Source organism: Leptonychotes weddellii, chromosome 3 (assembly GCF_054177405.1).
Source record: "Leptonychotes weddellii isolate Sample4059 chromosome 3, ASM5417740v2, whole genome shotgun sequence".
In the NCBI taxonomy this organism is placed as follows: domain Eukaryota; kingdom Metazoa; phylum Chordata; class Mammalia; order Carnivora; family Phocidae; genus Leptonychotes; species Leptonychotes weddellii.
Window position 1 is genome coordinate 116915815 of NC_138371.1, and position 21850 is coordinate 116937664.

The window sequence follows — 21850 nt, forward strand, 5'->3', positions numbered from 1 at the left end:
GCAACCAGGAAAAACAAAAAGGCTAAAAATACAAAAATATCCAACAAGAAATACAAATATATTCAAATACACAATTTTTTAAAAAAAGTAATACTAACATGCTGTATTCTTACCCCTATTGTTCCAAAACTTTCAGGCTTTCTCCTCATCTTTTTCTTGCACAGGTGTGTCCAGATCCATTTAATCAGGTACCAGAGAGACTTGGGGCTTGGGATGACATTGAAGGGAGTAGGCAGAGTACCTCCTTCTTCGAAATAACTCATCCAAAGCTTTGTTCGAGCGAATTTCCATTCTATATCTGCATGGTCCTGAACGGGAGAATACGATAACTGCTGACAGGTTTCTTAATTACTAAGGTGAGATAAACCTCACAGAGAGCCCGTAACTTGACTTGGAGCAGCTCTTGGAACATTAATTAAATTGCTTACAAAAACAAGGCTGACTCTCAGCGATAGTCATCTAAATATTTCAGATGATGGCTTACCCTGGTAAAGAGTCACAGCAATCTTGTCAGGATTTATCCTTCCTTCTTCCATGAAACAGACATCTAAAATAATTCCATGTTAAAGAGACTGCAGTGATCAGTTTTGACTTGAAGATGAATTTTCCTTTCCTGCACTGTAGGCTTACATTAGCTCAGTTGCACTAGATTCTGGCCACAAACAGGACTTTATGTCTTACCCAAGGCCTTGAATCCCTGCCTAGGTGAGTGTCACCTGCATGGATGCTCATGGCTTAACTCTCTGGTGTTTCCAGGAGAAGACTTACTTGATATGTTCCTATGTGAATAATTCTTGTCCACCTTTAGGCAACAGACAAAAATTCAAAGAGAAGTTCCTCTAACAAATGTAGAATAGGGCCTCTGACACAGCATTGAACCCTGACATAACCTTGTCCAAAAGGTACCAGATAGGAGTATGGTTAGTGGCTGCCTGTAAGCCTGAGGCTATCCCCCTCATCATTTATCAATCATCCCACTTTATTAATGTCTTGGAAGAACTTAAGAACATTTGTGACAATTAGAGATAGGGCAGCCAGTCCCCTCTTAAATTAGCCACAAATCTGACTAAAGCAGAAAATCTGGGAAGTAGGGGGTGGTAGAAACTGGGCATATACATACATTTTAGGATTTCAAAACCATTCATTTTAACCCATTAATATTAGAAAGAAGAACTCAGATTTTAGAGTAGGAGCATAACCTTAGACTGTGCTTCATTCTAATATTCCTAAATGGCTGTGTGCTAATGAACGTATGTGTTGTATATACATTTCTACTCTGAGCAATAGAGATTTTCATCTAGACACTGGACAGATTGTGCTTTCAACAGGAATGAGCATATCTAGAAAATGTGTGACCTTCATTGTTGCTTAGCAAATGTTTGATGGGATAGATTGATCAATAGACAGAAACACAGAAGTTGCATTCCCCCCCCCATAATCCCCTCTTCCTCTCCTCTATTTCTCCCACCTTCCCTGGCTTTCTTTCTAAACAAGCTTATAGATTCTGCACTAATGAAGAAAAATATATATTGTTTGCTGTAGTCGTGGAGAACGGGAGTCAGTAGAATTGGCTTAAGATCATAAAAAAGCAGTCACTTCCATAAAGTGTTGGCCCATGTTTTATAGGATCCAAATTGTATATACAGTTTATATGTAGCTTGATAATTAGAGACTTTCTAATTTTTTTGGAAGGGTGGTCTGGAAAATAAAATCCATGTTTTGCAAATGTTTTGACCAGAGAAATACAGAACTTCTGAAGCAAATACATAGAGACTATCTTAAAAAATCCATACTTGCAAGATGCTTCAATGAAGCTCCACAAATTCAGATATTCACCTGCAAATCCTAGGAGCTAGGTATATCTGATGCAAATACTTAGTTTGTGAATGAGTAAATAAAAATCATCTATTCTTATGCTTTATGCAGTTTTTCATCTGTGACAGGGTATCTTGCCTCCATAAAGACCGTTGAAGTAAAATTCAGAATGCTGCTCCTCAAAATAACAATAACAACATTCCAGTGGTTTAGCAATAGATTCAAAGATGTAATATAATTGTGGCTATTTAAAGAGACAATTATGGTTATAAATTATGCTTATAAAATGCTACTTGTCTCAGGTATAAATATGAAAGACTTAAGTGTATTTCATTCCAGGATGGATTTGTTCTGTCGCTATTGCTAATGGCCACTGACATGTAGGGAAGTTCAAGGAGACAAAGGGCTTTGTCTTTCTTTTCATTGCTGTATTTCTAGTTCCTAGAATAGTACTTGGCAACAGAATAAGTTCTCAATAAGAACTTGTTGAATGGGCGCCTGGGTGGCTCAGTTGGTTGGGCGACTGCCTTCAGCTCAGGTCATGATCCTGGAGTCCCGGGATCGAGTCCCGCATTGGGCTCCCTGCTCAGCGAGGAGCCTGCTTCTCCCTCTGACCCTCCCCCCTCTCATGTACTCTCTCTCATTCTCGCTCTCTCAAATAAATAAATAAATCTTTAAAAAAAAAACTTGTTGAATGAATAAATAAATGAATGACTGTTGAATGAATAAATAAACTAACTTGTTTGGATTCTAGAGTCTCAAATAAACATATATGGTATTGTGTACTCTGTTGTAGAATTCAGGGTTACTCCTACATTGCTTTTTCTGGATTTAAGAAACTGAAAATCTTGTGGCTTTTTCCCTTAGACTCCCCTCTAGGCTAGCTTTTTTATCCTTCCAGGCTGGCACGGGTTTGTTTATACCAAGACTGTAAGTTAAATGGTCAGAGACAAAGGAAAATGCAAAGGGCGCTGCATAGAGATGAGCCACTTGTTCATAATTCATCCCTCCCCCAGTGCTTGCCATCGTCAATGACTGCCTGGAAAGATAGATTTCGTTTACTTTATAATCCTCCATAATATGACAAAACTAAATTAGTATGTAGCCAAATATGGTATAATACTGTTTAGAAACTTCAAATTAACCATTGATATTATAATTGTGCTCTGTCTCATCAATAGCCAGTTACAGACTGTTTTCTATGCTAAATAGGATAGAGTATGGTTAGAAACAACACGTTCTAGGGGGATATGTGGAATTAAAATAAAGTTATTCAACTTACAGCAATGAGTTGGTAAGAGTTATTCATCATAGCTATTAACATGTTGAGTAGGACAACCAGAGAGATGACATTGTATGTCCCAAACATGGTGGCGCCAACAAACTCAGTGAATTCATGCTGTGCTTTGACATTGGTCACATATAAATTGATCAGCCCAAATATTGACCAAAACAGGGACTGAAGTGTCTCAAATAACCTGGAATAAAGATAAAATGACGCTAATAGCTATATTAATAGAACTATTATACTATAAGATATAACAATAGAACTTGATTCCTATTATGTATATTTGCTTAATTTAAAAATTAAACTTAATAAAGGGTATTAAAGAATTACAAAATTAAACTTAATAAAAAGAATTAAAGAAAATTGTTTCCATCATATAGCACAAATCATGTACTTAATTTTCCTAAGAGCTTTGAAAACTATTTAGTTTCCTAGAGGAGAAAATCTGACCCACAGCCTGTTTTTGCATCTCTCCTGAGTTAAGAATGGTATTTGCTTTTACAAATGGTTGGGAAAAAGAGCTATTTTGTGACATTTGAAAATATTATAAATTCACATTTCAATGTCCATAGTAAAGTTTTATTGAAACACAGCCACAATCATTTACTGATGCATTGTCTATGGTTTCTTTTGTGTTAAAATGGCAGAGGTAAATAGTTGCAACAGAGAACATATGGCCCACATAGTCTAAAATATTTACTCTCCTGGGCGCCTGGGTGGCTCAGTTGGTTAAGCGACTGCCTTCGGCTCAGGTCATGATCCTGGAGTCCCGGGATCGAGTCCCACATCGGGCTCCCTGCTCGGTGGGGAGTCTGTTTCTCCCTCTCCCGCTCCCTACTCTTGTGCTCTTTCTCTCTCTCACTCTCTCTCTCAAATAAATAAATAAAATCTTTAAAAAAAAATAAAATATTTACTCTCCTTTTCACAGAAAACTTGGTAACGAGTGTCATAGGGCATTGATAGTTAATAAATGATACATCCTCAAGCTTAGTCTTTGAAAGATGTCACTTCATTCACATGCTCTTGCTTCTTGGTTGTAGAAGGACTCAAAATAATGTTATCGTTGTGGATTCCCACAATTCCAGTTAAAGTTGTACGTAGTGAATCCTATAAGATGGCAAATGTCAAAATGCTCAGATAACAAAATTTGCTATTCTTTCTATTTCAGGGAACATTTAATTCATTCCTGCCAATGAATGAACTCTGGTGTTTTATTGAAAGTAAAGTTTCCTTAACTTAGTCCAAGAAATGAAATAAGATAAAGAATGTCTGAAACTAAATGAAGAAATGTTTGTTTCAGCAGGACCATTATCTTAGTATAATGTAATAAAATGATAACAGGATTTTTATACTCTTTGACAAATAGTTAAAATAAGACTTTAGTCACATTATATTGTAAAAACAAAAACAAAACTATTCTCATACCTGGCATGGTGACTAAGGAGGTAGGATTTCAGAGGTCAAGTGACCCAAGGAAAGCCAATTCATATGAGGCCAGGGGTTAATGGCATGGACTGATTTGAAAAAGATGAGCCTACACTATCAGATTTCCTCTCGATACAAATTTACCTTAGAAATATCAAGAGAACGAGGTAGTTGCCAAAAGGGGCTGAAATGACAGGAGTTATGATGGAGAGTCCGGGTCATTGGAATTATGAAAAGCCAAAGGTTTGAGACAACAAAAATGAAGGAACAGAGAACTGAAGAGAAATAAGCCAGGTAATAAGCAAACATTGAAGAAGATAGACTTGGAATAGATGACTCAGGTTAACATTGGTTCTCAGAGTAAATGATCTTACAGTCCAGGGCTATGTCATCTCCTGCCCTTCCTGAAGCCAAGCCTTGTTCTAGGTTCTGCCCCTGCTAAGGTCAATCCTTGCCTCAGAGGATCAAAAGGCTATAATCCTGTACATGATTTTTGGACCAAACTCCTGTTACTTGAAATCTTCCATGACTTTCTGGTCTGTATACCTAGGAGAATCTAACTAAGGAGACCTTAATTGGCATTCAGGGCTTCTTTTCTCAAGTTTTTTTTTTTTTTGGGTAAACAATTTCATATTATAATTGTTTAATTAAATTTTAATTATAAAATATGTAATTATTTATTGATTTATTTTGCTATAGCTATTCAACAATGGACCAAATTATCATAAAATGATAAGGGGGCTGATCTGACCAACCTCAATCAGACTTTGTCCTGCCAGCAGGGATGTGCATCATGTGAGGAGTTGACCGTGTGTTCTTTAAGGCCAACCCAGATGTCAGATTCTAAAACTATCAGGGAAAGTTTAATCTAATTCATTGGCCCTAGGCAAAGGCTACTCTAAGTTATTCTTTGAAAAATTTCTCAGGAAATAAGTAAATTTGATCCAAGGCCATAAGTTCCTTATTTTTAGTAACTTTAAGGACAATTTCTAAAATTAATGACAGTGTCATTTGGGTTCAATATAAGATAATTTTGTTCTTTCTTTCTAAATGGTGTAAATTCTCACCGTGAATATAGAAATATAATTCAGGTGGTTTCCCCCTGGTATCAATAGCGGTTCAGAGAGAGAGCTAGAAGTTACATAATCTAAGGGCTATAATAAATTATATAAAATGCCACATAAATCCCATAACAGTTGCTTTTTTAAATGTTCAGATAAAAAGTGTGATGTAGAATAAATGGATTGCTATGGTTGAACAATACTGATTTGCTTCTGTCGAAATAGGAACTATTAGCTATTAGAGAATATTAGCAAACCCTTCGGCAAAACATTTATTTAGGTTTTTAATTAGAATTTGAAAAGGAGAAAATTCAAAATAAGGTGACATCTTGTGATTAATTCTGGATTTCTTTCTTATTTTTCTTTTCTTTTCTTCAGTGAAATGAATCAAAAGTGAGATGTGCAGAATAGCTCCGTTTAAGCAAAATATATTTACTTTTAGATTAATTAAGACCCTAGCATCAAGACCTTAGTATTTCTTATTTATATTATTATGTTAATTATTCATTATATGGACTAAAAAAAAGCAATCTAAGTTAACATTTTAAAGCCACTGCTTCTAGAAATGTTTCCACCATTAGTGATTCCCAAAACTATATGATAGCGAGATTGCCTGTAGATTGAAAAGTCATTAGCTGCAGTACATCTCAGACTGCTTTTATGTGACAACTATTTTCCTAGTTCTTTGGTGAGATAAGGACAGAATGGTTCTGAGGATAATACCACATTTAATTAAATAATACTTAGCATAAAACCGTAGTTGACTAAAACCTGGTAATTCTTACGGGTTGATGCTAAAGCATTGCCTTCCTAAAGATAACTTCTTTGTCTCTTGCTCTTTAAAGATATTTCTCAGTTCTATCCTTTGAGATGAAAACGAGGAAACATAAATTAATATAAGACACATCTGATTATTTTATTCTTAGTTTATAAGGAATAATGTAATATTAAAACAAATGAAGTAGGATCTTAGTTGGCCACTTCCACTTTTGAGGAATATACCTTCAATAAACATAAAAGGGATTTTCTCAATGAGCCAATATCTGTCATAAAGCCCATGCCCCTCCCTTCACAGGAGAGTCCCTTAACCAGAGACTACTAATTTAAAATCGTAGGTAGAATAATTTCAGTGACTAAATATTTGGTTTTCTTAGTATCATTCAGTTCTTCCTACATTAAAGAGAAAACAATCTGGAAGCGTGAAAAGAGCAGAAAAAAAGTGTCATTTGCTGGTGGGGAAATTGAAGGAGAGACATAGAAGACACAGACCAGGCAGTGCCCACTGGGAGCTCATAGTCAGCAGGGGATCAGGAAGACATCCTGGAAAAGGCATGTTTGAAGTAGGATTTGGAAGACAGAAGAAAATTTTGCCACTTGGAAAGGGAGAACAAGGACATTCTGGGATGAAAGAAGAATATGACATATTTGGGGATTGATTGGAAAATTTGGGGAGTGGGGAAAGACGGGGCTAGATAAGGAAGCAAGGGGCAGATCATTGAAGGACCTGGTATGTCATGCTAAGGAATTTGGCTGTACCTGGTAAGGAATGAGAAACCATTTAGACACTTTAGATGGAGAAAGATCACTCAGGGAACAAGATGGAAGACATATAAAAGAAGGCAGAGGCCAGGAGCAAGGGAACTTTGACTTAGGCATGGGCAGTGAGCAAGGGAAGATGGCTCCAGGATAATGAAGAGCAGGAATAGATGCTATTGACTGCATGGGGAAGGGTTGGGGAGGGAAGGATCTAGTATAAAGCACAAGTTTTTTATTTAAATTTCTGGGTGGGTTGTGATAGTATTGACTAAGAATGAGCATTGGGGAGGAGGAAGAACAAATTTTTAGACAGACTCTGATGAATGTTTCCTTGGGTTTAAATTTTTAGGAGATATGCATGGAAAGGCATCCAAAGGACAGTTGGACTTACAGATCTTAGAGAGAGAGATCTGTGCTAGTGATATGAATATAGGAGTCATTCCTCAAGACGTCTAGGGCCGCATCCATAAGCACAGATGAGTTTTCACAAAGATACTGTAATATGGTGTGAGGATAATCATTAAGGCAAGATCACTATTTAAAAGCAATAACTGAAATATAATTATCAGAGAACAGTGAGAAAAATTGGAGGAGTAAGAGACGAAGTATAAAGACATAGTAACACTGAAATTAAAGGAAGGCAAGATTTCAAAGTAAAAGTGTTAACAGGCTCACACGTTGCAGACACATTCAACAAGCTTTAGAGAGGTAAGTGTCCCTTGACAGGGGGGATATGGAGGCTTTAGGTATTCTCTAGGCTCTAGATATTCTCTAGAGCAGTGTTAGTGGACTGATGGAAGCAGGAGCCAAATTGCAATTGGATGAAGAATGAATAAGAAGAAAACAAGGTATCTTGGTCAGGCTTCTTTTCAGGATTGTTTGGATGAAGGGAAGGAGGGTGATGAGTGGAGGCTAATGGGGAAACACAGGGCTCAGAGTTTCAGCTTACGTTTGCTCCCTGAATGGAAGGAGTAACAGAGAGGAACCAGGGAGATCTAGGTGGGAGATAATGCTCTGTTACTACTGATAATGATAAACAGACGTAAAGTAGCTAGCTTTTTTTTTAAAAATCATATTCTATGGCAGGCACTGTATTAGGTACTTTACATGAAGTATTATGTTTTTTCATCCTCAAATGGAGTAAGATCTCTGAGATAGTGGATAGTAAAAAAAAAAAAAATTGAAATTTATGGAGTAATATAAATTATAAAAAGAAATTCATAAAAAGAAATTAGAAAAAGAAAATCGAAGACCAACAAAAGCAAAGAAATAAGCTGTAGAGAGCATTGCTAGACATCCTCTTGCAGTGACTGGACCCATTATACTGAAACAGGGTCATCAAGGGACAGGTAACTTTTGCCTGCCTCAGACATTCTATACATTCTAGTGCATTAATTATACCAAGAATTATTGCTTGCAGATTTACATTCCATGATCTGGAAAAAAAAATACAGGTAGAATACCTGATTTATTTGGGCTGAATGATTTGGGTCTATAATATTTGAGATAGGCAATTATCTGTTGCTTTTCATGATAATAGAGGAGACCTTTGGCATGGGTACACTAAAATAATACCATGCAATTCAATACATTTGCTTCTAGAATGCAGTTTATACTAGAAACTTTGCCTCAGACTTCCATAGCGAGGGAACTTCTTGGACAGAGAGTAAAATTTGTTCATAATATGTAATCATTTACCACAAAACCAGTAAAAGGGCACTGTGATTCCTGGGAACTTAGGGATCATACAAGAGGATGGGGTTAACTGCGGATGATTCAGATGTCTGAGAAGAGGCTGAGTCTTGGAACCAGAACTGTTCCCTGAATGAAACACAACCTGGGAGGTCACTCAGTTTGAGGTGCTGCGTGGAAGTTCTTCCACCGAAGCAGAAGGATACGGCAATGCATGTAAATGGGGCGGGGTGGGGGGTGGTGGGTGGGTCCTGGCCAGCGGTTTGCATCAGGGCACGCAGTACAAAGTAACAAGGGAGTTGGGAAAGCTGGGGGGAGCAGAAGGGCTCTCCATCAGAAATCAAGAAAGACAGCAGACAGTATCCAGGATGTTTGTAAGAGGCCGTATTCTAGTCCATGAAGCTGGGGGTTGGTGGGATCTGACCATTGTAAATCCCTCGTCTCAGTTGCCAGGAGCAAATTGCCATGTCGAGGAGCACAAACAAGTGGGGAATGATTAAGTTCAGATATCAACACAGACAAAATCCAGGGCCATGCTAGTCACAAGGATGTTGCCTCAAGGGGTTTCACTGAATCCCTCCTGTCCAGGGTCAGATAAGGGCACGAGGAAGATGACAAGGCTGGTCAGTCTGGAGAACTCCGGGCTGAGAGCAAGGGATGAAAGGACAAGGGGAAGCTGTGATGACCTTTGGTTCCCTCTATGACTCAGGATTTGTATCAAATCTATTTCTGAAAGGACCTGAGGCACCTAAGGCTGAGATTAAAATTTTATGTGCAAAGAAGCAGATGTGGGTTAATTAAAATGGCGTTTTAAATGTTGAGATCAAAGATAAAACAGATACAGAAGTGAATCAACACGAATACTGTAGCCATAAATGACTTAGTTTATATGAAGGAATTGGGTTTTTTCCTACTTGAGAAATTATTGCACTTTCTTATTTAACATGAAATTCTACAACGGCCAATGAACAGGGTCTGATTTTTAGTCACCTACAAAATGACCATGTATTCACTTGCAGGTATTGTGGAGAGGAACATGACCTAACTTCTTTTGCTAATTAACTGTTTATCACAGTTGTCTGGTGATCACAGTATGAAGGAAACCGACACAGGTGTGCAGACTGTGTGAGCATCAGTCACAGGCCCAGGAACCTCTGCTGTCAGCAAACCTGCTTGAGAATGACCAGAGGTTGGCACTGAGCGAGGCCTATTGCCCATCAGGTGTAAGGGCACAGAGAGTTTTGTGTGCATAATTATAGTGGCCTAGGTTAGCCTGGGGCTCCTATTTTGGATTATTTCTCCATGCTTAGATGTTTTTTGTGCAGGGAATTAGAGAGTGAAAGAACATGTAAAGGGACTTTCCTATCTGAAAAACACAGAAAACTCGAGAAGTACTTGAATTTTCTCACACGATTGGCTTTACGTATATTCTATCAGAGGTTTCCCCTTTATTTCACATTTTAAAACTGAGTATATAGCTTCCCTTTATATGAGGTCATTTAAAAAAACATTTTACTAAGACTTAAAATAAATGTACTGGATATATATATGTATATATATATTTTTTAATGTCAGAGGATCCATTCGTTCAAAGGCACGTTAATTCTGTTTTCTGCATTAAGCACAATTTTCTTTGCAAGCACTTGTCATGGCTCAAATTCATAATGTAATACCCTCTGAATTCTGCCCAACGTTACCAATAAAAACGTCTGTTCGACTTACGTTGAAAATGCATTATTCTGCTTTTCACATCGTATGCCTTTACAGCTTAACCCTTTTGTTTCTTCATAATAGAAATACAATTGATTTAGGCCATTTGCAAATGCTAGCAACACAAGGCAGTATATGAATAGAAACTTCAAAATGTCCAGGAGCATTCTTCCCAGAGATATTTGCAGAGGCCCCAGGTGAGAATTGGCAGTAAACAGCGAGATCAGGCGCAAGGAACTGAAGATGTTTGCGATGGCAAATAAAGCTTCAGCCACCAGAGTGGGATGCCACATGTCCCAAGATTCTCGTGGATTAAGTGCACTGTACTGGAGAAAAAAGAGAAACACAGAGAACATAAAACAAACACATACATATGACTATGTCAAGTTCAGGTCAGAATGCTTTTGCAGGTAGATCCAGCACAGTGACCTGTTGTCCTTTATGATGGTGGCAGCGATGTTCATCTACACAAAAATAAAAGTTTATTAAAGACTTTTATAATTTATAAGCTTTAATCAAAGTGGCCTTCCTGGTCTGTCCTTGTCATTTGTAGTACTTGTTAATATGTGAATTACATCTGACCTTGACCTTTTCGATTGACTTTAAAAAAAGAAAAGAAAATGTTACATAGAAAAAAAAGCTGATTTTATATGGGGAGAAGACAGCAACATGATAACAAAGAAAGCTACGTTATAGAGGAAAACTACTAAATTTTGAACAAAATTATCAATGGTTTTACTTACTGTATTTGACACATTTGCCTAGTCTAGATGAATGCATGTGGGATACAAATTACAAATAAATGAGTGGAAAGTACTGGTCCATTGCCCTGGAATAGTAATGACCAATATGGGCATAACTGTCGGTGCTTCGTATCTGTTATATCCTAAATGCAGATAAAACCCAACTTGGAAATCATCCTGGAAGTCAATGAGTTGTTAATTTTTTTATATTTAATATGTAAAACATATGATATTTATTTGAACATTCCTTAATTAGATAAAATATGTGATTTGAGAGAAATATTTGCTATTTTATTAAGCTTTGATGAGCAATCATTTAAAAAGTAAGACCAGGGGCGCCAGGGTGGCTCAGTCAGTAAAGCATCTGCCTTCGGCTCAGGTCATGATCCCAGGGTCCTGGGATGGAGCCCCGCATTGGGCTCCCTGCTCCTCGGGAAGCCTGCTTCTCCCTCTCCCACTCCCCCTGCTTGTGTTCCCTCTCTCACTGTGTCTCTCTGTCAAATAAATAAATATAATCTTTAAAAAAATAAATAAATCAAAAGTAAGCCTAAGTTAATTAAAATGCCAGCTTTGAATTATCTCGACACTGAGCTATATAAAGGGCAAAATGAAATTTATCCTTTGTATTACTGAAGTAAATTTATATCCTTTTTAAAAAAAAGGATCGAATATGCTCTTTGAAATACTGTGTTACAAAAATCTATAATTAGGGGTGCCTGGGTGGCTCAGTCGTTAAGCATCTGCCTTCGGCTCAGGTCATGATCCCAGGATCCTGGGATCTAGCCCCACATCGGGCTCCCTGCTCTGCGGGGAGCCTGCTTCTCCCTCTCCCCCACCCCCCCTCTTATGTTCCCTCTCTCACTGGTCTCTCTCTGTCAAATAAATAAATAAAATCTTTAAAAAATAAATAAATAAAATAAAATAAATCTATAATTAAACCTGTGTAGGAATCAAACAATAAATTGAGTTGCCTTCTTCATACACATCCCTAAAAAATATGTCTAGACAACTGAATCTTTTTCCTAATAATCATGTTAGAAAAAACAGTTCTTCTTCTGTATAAGTCCCATCAGAATATCAGAATATTGGGCGCCTGTGTGGCTCAGTTGGTTGGGCGACTGCCTTCAGCTCAGGTCATGATCCTGGAGCCCCGGGATCGAATGCCGCATTGAGTCTGTTTCTCCCTCTGACCCTCCCCGCTTTCATGCTCTCTCTCTGTCTCATTCTTTCTCTCTCAAATAAATAAATAAAATCTTAAAAAAAAAGAATATCAGAATATTTCCATTCTTTTTATATTGCATTTTATACCAAAGACCTCTACAAATGTTAATTAATTCTCTTGAAACTAATAGATCGTATTTTTTTAATCTCGCTGGGGAGAAAATACATCACAAGCGTCTGATTTTGTTTAACACTCAGACTCTTGCTTGAGTGATAATTTAAAACAATCAAGTTTGAGGTAGAGGGAAATTATTTTCTATTTTTAAATGCTGATAACTGTTCTTGAACATTGCTAAATTCACCATAAAATAGCTAATCATTGAAGATGCATAAACACTTTAAAACATTATTTTTTATCCATTATATCAAAGCGAGGGTTTGTGGTATCAACTACTATCTAATTCTCTTCTCTTGGTCACCCCATATAAAATGCACCTTTTCCTTCAAAGACTAAGATCACCTTCACTTTTTATTCACTTCTCTTGAAAGACATGTTTAGGTAGAGAACATCCCCTCTGCCCCCCATTGATGGCTAATTCTATATTTCTCTTTCTCTCTCCGCTAAGCAAATATGACTTAGGACTATATCTCAAGATGTACAAAATATGACACAGTAAGCATTCTTAAGGATGTGACTGTTGGAATTCCTCCTAACATTTAACACAATGGTGCATGCAATGGGTACCCAAGAAACATTTTCTTCCATTGAATACTTATTGTCCACAGAGGATGGGAGGGACACCTAATCATAAAAATGCTCGAAGAGTGCTGTGGGAATAGAGAAGAGAAAGTGATAAATTCCATCTGGGGCTGATGGGGCCGGAAATGAACAGAGATTACATGCTGTTCAAGCTTTAAGGGTTATTTGATATTATCCAATCTCCCGGAGATGCTGATCCATGTTCTAGCTCTTGCAGGCAGTTGGGGGCAGTGGGATATAGAATCCATCATCACAGGGTGACGTGGTACTTTAGATTCCCTTCTTTGCAAACTGTCTCAGCTAGGACTAGCAAAATCAAGAGGAAGGCTTTCCATTTTACAGATCACGAGATGCTAGATTCTGTCCCGGTCTAGTTACCCAAGTCTGCTTCAAAGTCTAGCACTTCTGGTAATTGTTGGGAAACAATGTGAATATGTTCACATTCATGCATGGTCAGGGCTTCCTGAGCAAAACATTGCATGGCTGTTAAAAGATGTCTGAATGGCAAATAAGCCTGGGAAGTTAAATATAGAGACTTTCTGAGAGATTTGGAAACATCTCCCCTGGAGCCATCTGCTTAGATTCTAAGGATAATAAAACTAGGGACCTTTGCCTCCCCTAAGAGAGTTTGTTTACTTTAGAAAGTTAAGGTCTTTCTCTGGTGGGAAGACGGGCAGCTGGCCCAGCTGCACTATACCAGCTCTGAGATTCCGATTTTCCCAGTTCCCTTCCTGTAGTACCAGCTCCTGTATGCAAAGGGTACAGCAGGCTCTCATCTGTTGCCCTGTGGGGAACTGGAGGGTGGGGGACCAATGTGAAGATTGTTATGTAAGTCAATAATTTGTCTGTTCTCTGATCCAGAAATCTCATCTTCTGTCAGGATTCAATAGAGATATAAACATTTAGTAATTATCTCTTGATGTCATTCTTTGAAGGTTTGCTTTTTAATTTTTCTCCTGTCCTTCACGTATATATTTCACTCTGGTTTTTAAACATAGGCATGGATTTTACAGAGCAATTTTTAAAATTCTTACAAACTTCAGCGTTCTTTGAACTTGGAGAGAAAAACTGTAATTCTTCAGTTTTAAATGTATTTTCCAAACCCTATTATTAGGTATTAAAAGCTTAACTTGAATTTACAATTTCTCGTTGGCTCTGTTTTCTAAAACTTCTTCACAGAATCTATGTTCATTTTTTAATCTCTGCATGTCTGCCTCCCGCCATTCGTGATGCTGCTTCTCGGGATCCCTTGCTGGTCACTCTTTCTCACTTGCTCCTTAAATACTGACTTTGCTTCACAAGCCTCTTCTCCTTCTGTCTACTCCCCCTGCAGGTTTTCAATGATCTCAGCTGTCTGTTATGGGCTGATGACGCCCAGTCCTCCAACTCCAGCCCGGACGTCTCCCTTTACAGTCATATTTTCTATTCTACTGCCTCATTTACGTGTCCACACAGATATCTCCCAGGCATCTCACCCCACAGGCCAGAATTGGGACTCATGATCTGTTCCTCCTCAAACTCTCTCTCCGTTTATGCTCCCTGATCTTAGTGAGTGGCAGCAAATCACCCAAAGCAGAATTTGAGGTTGAGAGTCTTCATTGGTATCCTCACTGGTTAGAAAAGATCCTCTGGAGATGCCTGGGTGGCTTAGTCAGTTAAGTGTCTGCCTTTGGCTCAGGTCAGGATCCCGGGGTCTTGGGATCGAGCCCCATGTCATGCTCCTTGCTCAGAGAGGAGCCTGCTTCCCTCTGCCTGCCACTCCCCCTGCTTGTGCTCTCTCTCTCTTTCTTAAAATAAATAAATAAAACCTTAAAAAAAGATTCCCCTATTTCCCTCAGAAATTATTATAATAGCCTCCTAATTGCTCTACCTACACTGGACCTTATTTCTTTAATCACCTGTTTCCTCCAGAATCATCGTTTAAAAAGGCCAGACCACCTCATATCTTGTTTCATGTTCTCCAAGAATTCTGCGATGTTCTTGAGATGAAATTCGTTTTCCAACATGTCACATGAAGCCTCTGGAATCTGGGTCCTGACTTCTTTTTGAGATTGACCTGCCATTTGTACTGTTTGGTACTTAATGCTCTGGCTCAAACCTTTAGTACTGGTCATTCCCCAAATTACTTCACATTCTCACCAAAATTCCTTTCTATGAATATCAGTCTCTTTGTCTAGAATGGATTTAAGTTCTAATTATTTTGATTCTTCAGCTGTTAATTATTCATTAAATATATGCTGAGTGCCTACTCTGTGTTAGACACCATCTTCAGGGTTCCCAGTGGTAAGCAAATAAATTCAGTTTATGTCATATGAGCTTATTATATAGTGAAGAAACAGCCATTAAATAAAAAATGCTCATCGTTCCCTTGACAGGTACTCTTTGACCACAGAGGAGTGGACACTAGGGTCCTGTTGACCGGAGCTGGTATTTTCATGTTATAGAATAATCCTTGAAAGGAAAAGACCAAGTATGTTATTATACTTGAATTAAAATAATTAATTTTTAAAAAAAGGTAAGAGAAAGATCACGAGCTACTGTGTACATTGAAGCCTTCCTAGGGCCATCAATTCCTGCTTTCCTCTTTCTTTCAAATATTTGCTTTTCAGTAAAATATACTACAGTATGGTTTTGCTCTAAGCCTGCATTTTTACTCAGATTTTTTTTTAAAGAGACTCACTCATTGCACACCTCTATAAGAGAATATTCAACCTTGGATTACCTGTCAGTTTCCCATGGAGGGAGCTCTGTCTAATGCGTTTTAGGAACTGGGCATCTAATAGAGTGTTTTAGAGATGATAGGAAGTCGAAAAGCTTTCTAGGGTGAAGAATCATAGACATATTCAAATGCATGGTTGTTGGAAAAGATGAATCATTTGTAGAAATGTGAGTATCTTAACATAGCTGGAATATGGAGAGTTTGGGGATAGTGATGACTCTAAGAGGAAGCTGGAGCCAGGTCAGGAATATCTTAGCAGAAGTGTTAAGAGAGGAAGATGAACTGAATCATGATACTGGTTTATTTATATCCTCTATAGTTTCTGATGCATACTTAGAAAACTCAAGCGATCAATAAGCATGAATAAAAAATTAAATTGATACAAAATGAAAATATTTGCCATATGAGAGTAAACAGAAAATGTGTATTGGTTTTAATGTTTGATTTCTATGGTGAAAACCTTTCCCCTTCTACAAATTGGTTAGATAATGAAGTAGTGAAAGACAATAATAAGGCATAGGATTTTCTCCTGTGATAGATAATACTAAATTAAACATTTAGGATTTAAATCTCTACAGAGCTCTGTGCTATAAGATTAAAGAATATTTAGTGAAAATTCCCTAATTTGGAGAGTTCATTGCAGTTACAACATTTGTGAAATGGAAACAATATTTGCCTTTTGTCTAGCTGATAAGCATAGGAGAGTTCAATGAGGTATTTACTCAGAAATATTTAGAAGAAAGGTACTATGAACAATTCCATCATGACTGTTAAAATAAATGTTCTTATCCATAATGATTTTAATTTTTGAAAATATTATTTATATCACACAGTGGAATAGGCATAAGAATTTAATCATTACTGCCAAATGACTAAAGATAAATATGAGACAAGTTGTACATATAGAAAAGGACGGGGTAATATTTACAAGAAAACCAGTCCTAATGAAGATAAAGTAACATTTTATAAGCGTGCCCAGGCATTAACAAGCTCTGGATTAACTAATATTTCATACGTAGTGAGAAGAGGAAATGGTCAACAAACTTCTTCAAGGATTAAGAGCAAATGAAAAAAAAACAAAAACAAAACGCTTACAATTCATGAGCTGTGAAATGTCCATGAATCAAGGTATTTAAGGAACTACCACAAAGCCTTTCATGTAAGGAGGAGAATAGTGAAGTCACATATACTTTTGTACTGTCTTTGGCTGTACGATATAATGCTATTGTGTGGTACATAAAAATTAGAAACAATACCGAGTGTTTATATTAAGCTCTACTTATGACATTAAATGTGTTTGTTAATGTAATCCTCGCAAACATTCTATAGGATTTGATTATTAGTGTCATTTTACACATGAGAAAATTGAGGTATAGATTAAGTAACTTGTCCCAAATCACACAGGTAGAAAGTGGTAAAAGTGGTACTCAGATCAAGTACAGATCAGAGCTCAAACCATGGCCTTAGTTAGAAAGACCCTTTGGTGTGTGTGTGTGTGTGTGTGTGTGTGTGTGTGTGTGTTTAAAAATCACCTCTAGGTGAATAAATTACAAAAGGATAAATCAATTAAGCAAGTGTGGCCCTTCTGCCAGATCTATTCTAAAAGTTTCTCCCCTTGGATAAATCAGTTTCTGAAAGGTTTCCCTTTTGGGGAATGACAGGTTTTTTTTTTGGTCTGGGTCCATGGCTTGGCTGAAAAGACCTAGGGTTGGATTTTTGCTCCCATTTATGCACCTTCGGACTGGAGGTAGAACCTATACAATCCTACAAAGATCTGAGTTATAACTCCCTGTTAATTTTGCCTGTCCCAGAATAGGCAAACTATTTACCAGGAAGCAGCATCAGGGGATTCCATCTACCTCATGTTTCATAATTAATAAATCACCAATCTTGTGGCTCTTCTTTCCTAATTTTTGTTTTCAAATCCAGCCCTCCAACAGCTTCCCCTATGTTCATTTCTCTACTTCAGGCATTCATTATCATTTGACTAGTTCTCTGCTCACATCTCATTAATGCCCCTCTTTATTAATAGAGCAAATCCCACATTCTATAGCAGAATGTGAAAAGTCTTTCTTATCCTCTCCTCTCCCCAGTTTACTGGATCATTTCTCTTAGATATTGGCCTCCTTTATACACTCAGACTTTTTTGCACATTGTGCCTTTTCTCTCTGGAATGCTCACGCACATTCATGAACCCAATGGATGCCCACTGGCTCTGTCTTCCAGGACACCTCCAGTAGAGTTTAGTTCCTTCTTTGATGCTACCTCAGTCCCTGTTGTAGAGTTTATTGTATGGGAAGGTTCTAAAACTGATTTGCGTGTCACTTTCCTCCACCTGACTGTGAACTGCTTGAAGGCAGGGGATTTATCCCAGGCATCTTTGCACTCTCAGAAAACAGATGAAATCCTGGTTTGTTAGTGTGCTCCCAGAAATTCTTACTGATTGATTCACATAATGGTTGTTTGCCTTATTTATAGCACAATCTATTTTTGTACACAAATATGGCATCTTTTCCAGAAATAGTAACTTATAAATTAACTAAAAAGTAGCATGAAAAATTGAATGATAAATAAAAAAGAAGGTAAGGAAGGGTGAGTCAACAAGTCGGTATTCCAGGCTTCCAAAGTAAGTGTTCTTTTGATTATTCTCATCATTCAACAGGTAATAACACTGGGGCCGACATTAAATAACTTGTCCCAAATCATACAGGTTTCACGTGGTAAAGGCGAGTGTGAATCCAGAGCTCAAACTTTTTTCAACTAACATAAAGTAAATGAAGGGACATAATAAAGACATTTAAAAAGGCAAGTCCAATGGGCTCATAGTATATGAAGAAGGAGGAGGGCATGGGAGTAAAAGAGAAAGAAGAAAAATTAATAATGCATGTTTATTCTATAGCAGGCACTTTAATTATGTCAGCTTATTTACTGCTCATACTAACAGCACAAGGTAAAAATTATTAGTCTCCTTATTTTATAGATGCGGCACAGAGAGGCAGAGAAACAGGTCAATTTCAGATAACTAGTAAGTGATGAAGGAAAGAAGTGAGCCCAGAAAACACTACCCACCAAACTCCCCCCACCCCCGCACCTCAAGTTTTAGTCATACAAACTAATCACTCAGAAAGAACATTCCACACTTTACATTTACAATCATAGCTGAAATCCTATGACCACAGTGCATAAACAAACTGTATTTCTTGAGATTCCATGTTATTTACATCATTGTCATCTGAGGTAATTCCTGTGCCTTTCCATCTCCTCTTTACCCCTTTACCCCTTTACTCCTTCTTCATCACATGGGGTGGGTGAGTTGAATTTTAAACATAATTTTTCCTTGTTGTAGTATAAGGGAGAATGTTTACATTTTAATATTAAAATAGATGTTGCACATGAAGAACTTACAACTTTTTAAGAAAATTCAAATTCCGTACCTAAAACTGAGACAAAAAAATCCACAAGTATTCATTAATTTATGTAATTGTACCCACCACATACCAGAGTTCTTATATTAAATGTATACTAAATGTATATTAAATGTCCATATATTAAAATGTATATGTACTATATGTAAACACCATATAAATGTAATATATAAAAATATTCTGTATCTTAATATAAATATTGTATATAAAATATGAGAAGTTCTTTTTGATATCAATCTCATACTTCTCTTAGCTGTTGAACAGAATTATACAGTCCAGTATCATTCAATGTGTCTTCCTTAGATCAGCTACAACAGCATCGTCTGATGAATTTGGTACAAATGCAAATTTAGGATCCTCCCTAATATTCCTACTTTAGAATTTCTGGGGATGGAGAAAGGGAATTGCCTTCCAGGTGATTCTTTTGCACTTGAAAGTTTGAGAACGGCTACAGTCCTATAACACCAGAATTTTATATTCGTATGGGGCCACAAAAAAAGCAGATATATTACTTCTTCGTAGAGAGATGGATAAAACAACTTTATAGATATACTTAAGGATCATTACAAAGAAAATAGGAATTGGACAGATATACACTTAACAAGAGACTGCCCATCTCCTACATAGATGCATAACCTCCTTGGTTAAGACAGTACCTTCTGCTCTCTTAAGGTCGTCAAGGGCATTAACCTCAATGCAGGTAGGAAAAATTACCAAATTATCATTTTATTCTTAAAATATAGCTTGCTTTACATGAAATTGGTAGGCAATGTTCTTTCCTAATGTTTTGGTGAGTGCTGGCAACATTTTAATTGAACAAATTCTAGAAACTATGGCCTTTCCAACTTTGGGCATTTTTGACCCTGACAGAACTGAATACTGCACTAAGATACTCAGGCGGCTATTTTAAGAACTAGACGAAATGGACATGAGTTCACCTACATGGTAGTATTTTCTAGATCAGATCGCTAAATTGCATGAATTATTCATGTAAAGCCCAATTAGACACTCTTTATTTTTTACTAATACAGTAATCATTTTGAAATAAATTTTTTAAAAAAGGAGAGGAAAGGAAAGAGGGAAAAAGAAAGGCAATAAGGAGATAATACTTTGGTTTGAAAAATATCCCCCAAAGTACAAAATAATCATTTTAAATGACATTTGTCATTGCAGAGCAAAAATGTTTTACATAAATTCTGTGGTTTGGAAAAGACTGATATTGTACAAAATCTGGGGGAGTGATGGGTGTATGAGATTTCAGGCACTGTCATGTTGAATGGGATGAGGAGAAAGAAATTATATTCTGCTCTAATTATATCAAACTATATTAGTTTGAGCTGAAATAATTCAATGCTTTGAAAGAGTAATATTTTGATCTATGTAATGTTATCGGTTAGTTATAACTGATAAAAATAGATTTTGGTTGCCAAAATTTAAACAGTGTTTAAGGTAGAATTTCATTAGAAATGGAAAGGATTAGAAATGAGAGCAACTACTGTGAGTGATTTTGAGGCATCATTCAATTTAGATGCAACTAAAATGGGTGACAACTTCAAATTGTGAAATTTGTTTTATGACTGTAAATTGGGTATTATCTATGTATTTTATACCCATCTATCAATAAAGTCATGAGGAGGTGAATATAACATATACATAATGCTGTAGGTAACATTATTAGTAAAATTAATAGCAATCAAAGGTGTATCAGTATTTATCAGAACTTATGCTTTACCAACAATATAAACAATAGTTACCTTTACAAATGCAACAATTTTCAAAGAGATTGTTGCCAAATATAAGGAATTCATCACAAAATCCATTAGATTCCACCAATCATGGATGTAATCTTGAAGTCCACCATCCCACATTTGTTTAATTTCTCCCCATATAAAACCTGAAATTACAGAAAGATTCATCGTAAGTGTGATTTTCAATCAAATTACTAAAAATAGAGATATGCAACTTAAAAATTATAGAATCTCAGAGCTGCAAGAGACTTTATTGTTTCACAACATGAAACATCTCTTTTTAAAGACAGTAATATTCAGTCTCAGCCACACTTTAAAATTTACAGGACACTGAGCTAATTGTAGAGAATGCTCTTAGGGCAGTTTCCCTTTCTTTTATTCATTTGATACATTCATAAGAAGGTGCAATTTTTGAATCAGCTGTAATTTCTCTGTAACTATATATTTTTCTCATGGAAAATATGGTAACACTTACTTATAAACAAATACTTAAAGATATATTTCCTCCAGAGTTGGAATGACTCAAAGATTCATGAAAAAACAGTGTATCTGGTGAACATAACTGTCTTAATTCCATCAAGCAGGTACTTTGTTTTGCTTTTGTAAACAGTTAGCAACTTCAGGGATCTGATTTCAGTTCTGGACACAAAACGGTTATAACATGCATGATGTTTCATAAGAAGACCTTATATCTAGCAATAGCTTTGAGACTACATCCAGAGAAAATAAAAATCCCTTTCTTTTATAATGGTCATATTTTTAATAGG

The 21850-nt window shown here is 36.8% G+C and overlaps 1 protein-coding gene across 5 annotated transcripts in view; it reads right to left on the minus strand.

Annotated features, from left to right (window-relative positions):
• TRPC4 (transient receptor potential cation channel subfamily C member 4) overlaps window positions 1-21850 on the minus strand; it is a 189362-nt gene that overhangs the window by 15534 nt on the left and 151978 nt on the right. For all 5 annotated transcript variants that reach the window (XM_081814845.1, XM_006734013.3, XM_081814847.1 and 2 more), the window contains 4 exons: window positions 21090-21229; window positions 10540-10853; window positions 3098-3293; window positions 114-308 (listed from right to left, as the gene is read on the minus strand). In XM_081814845.1, coding sequence (XP_081670971.1) covers window positions 114-308; window positions 3098-3293; window positions 10540-10853; window positions 21090-21229 — 845 coding nt within the window. The remainder of the gene's footprint in view (window positions 1-113; window positions 309-3097; window positions 3294-10539; window positions 10854-21089; window positions 21230-21850) is intronic.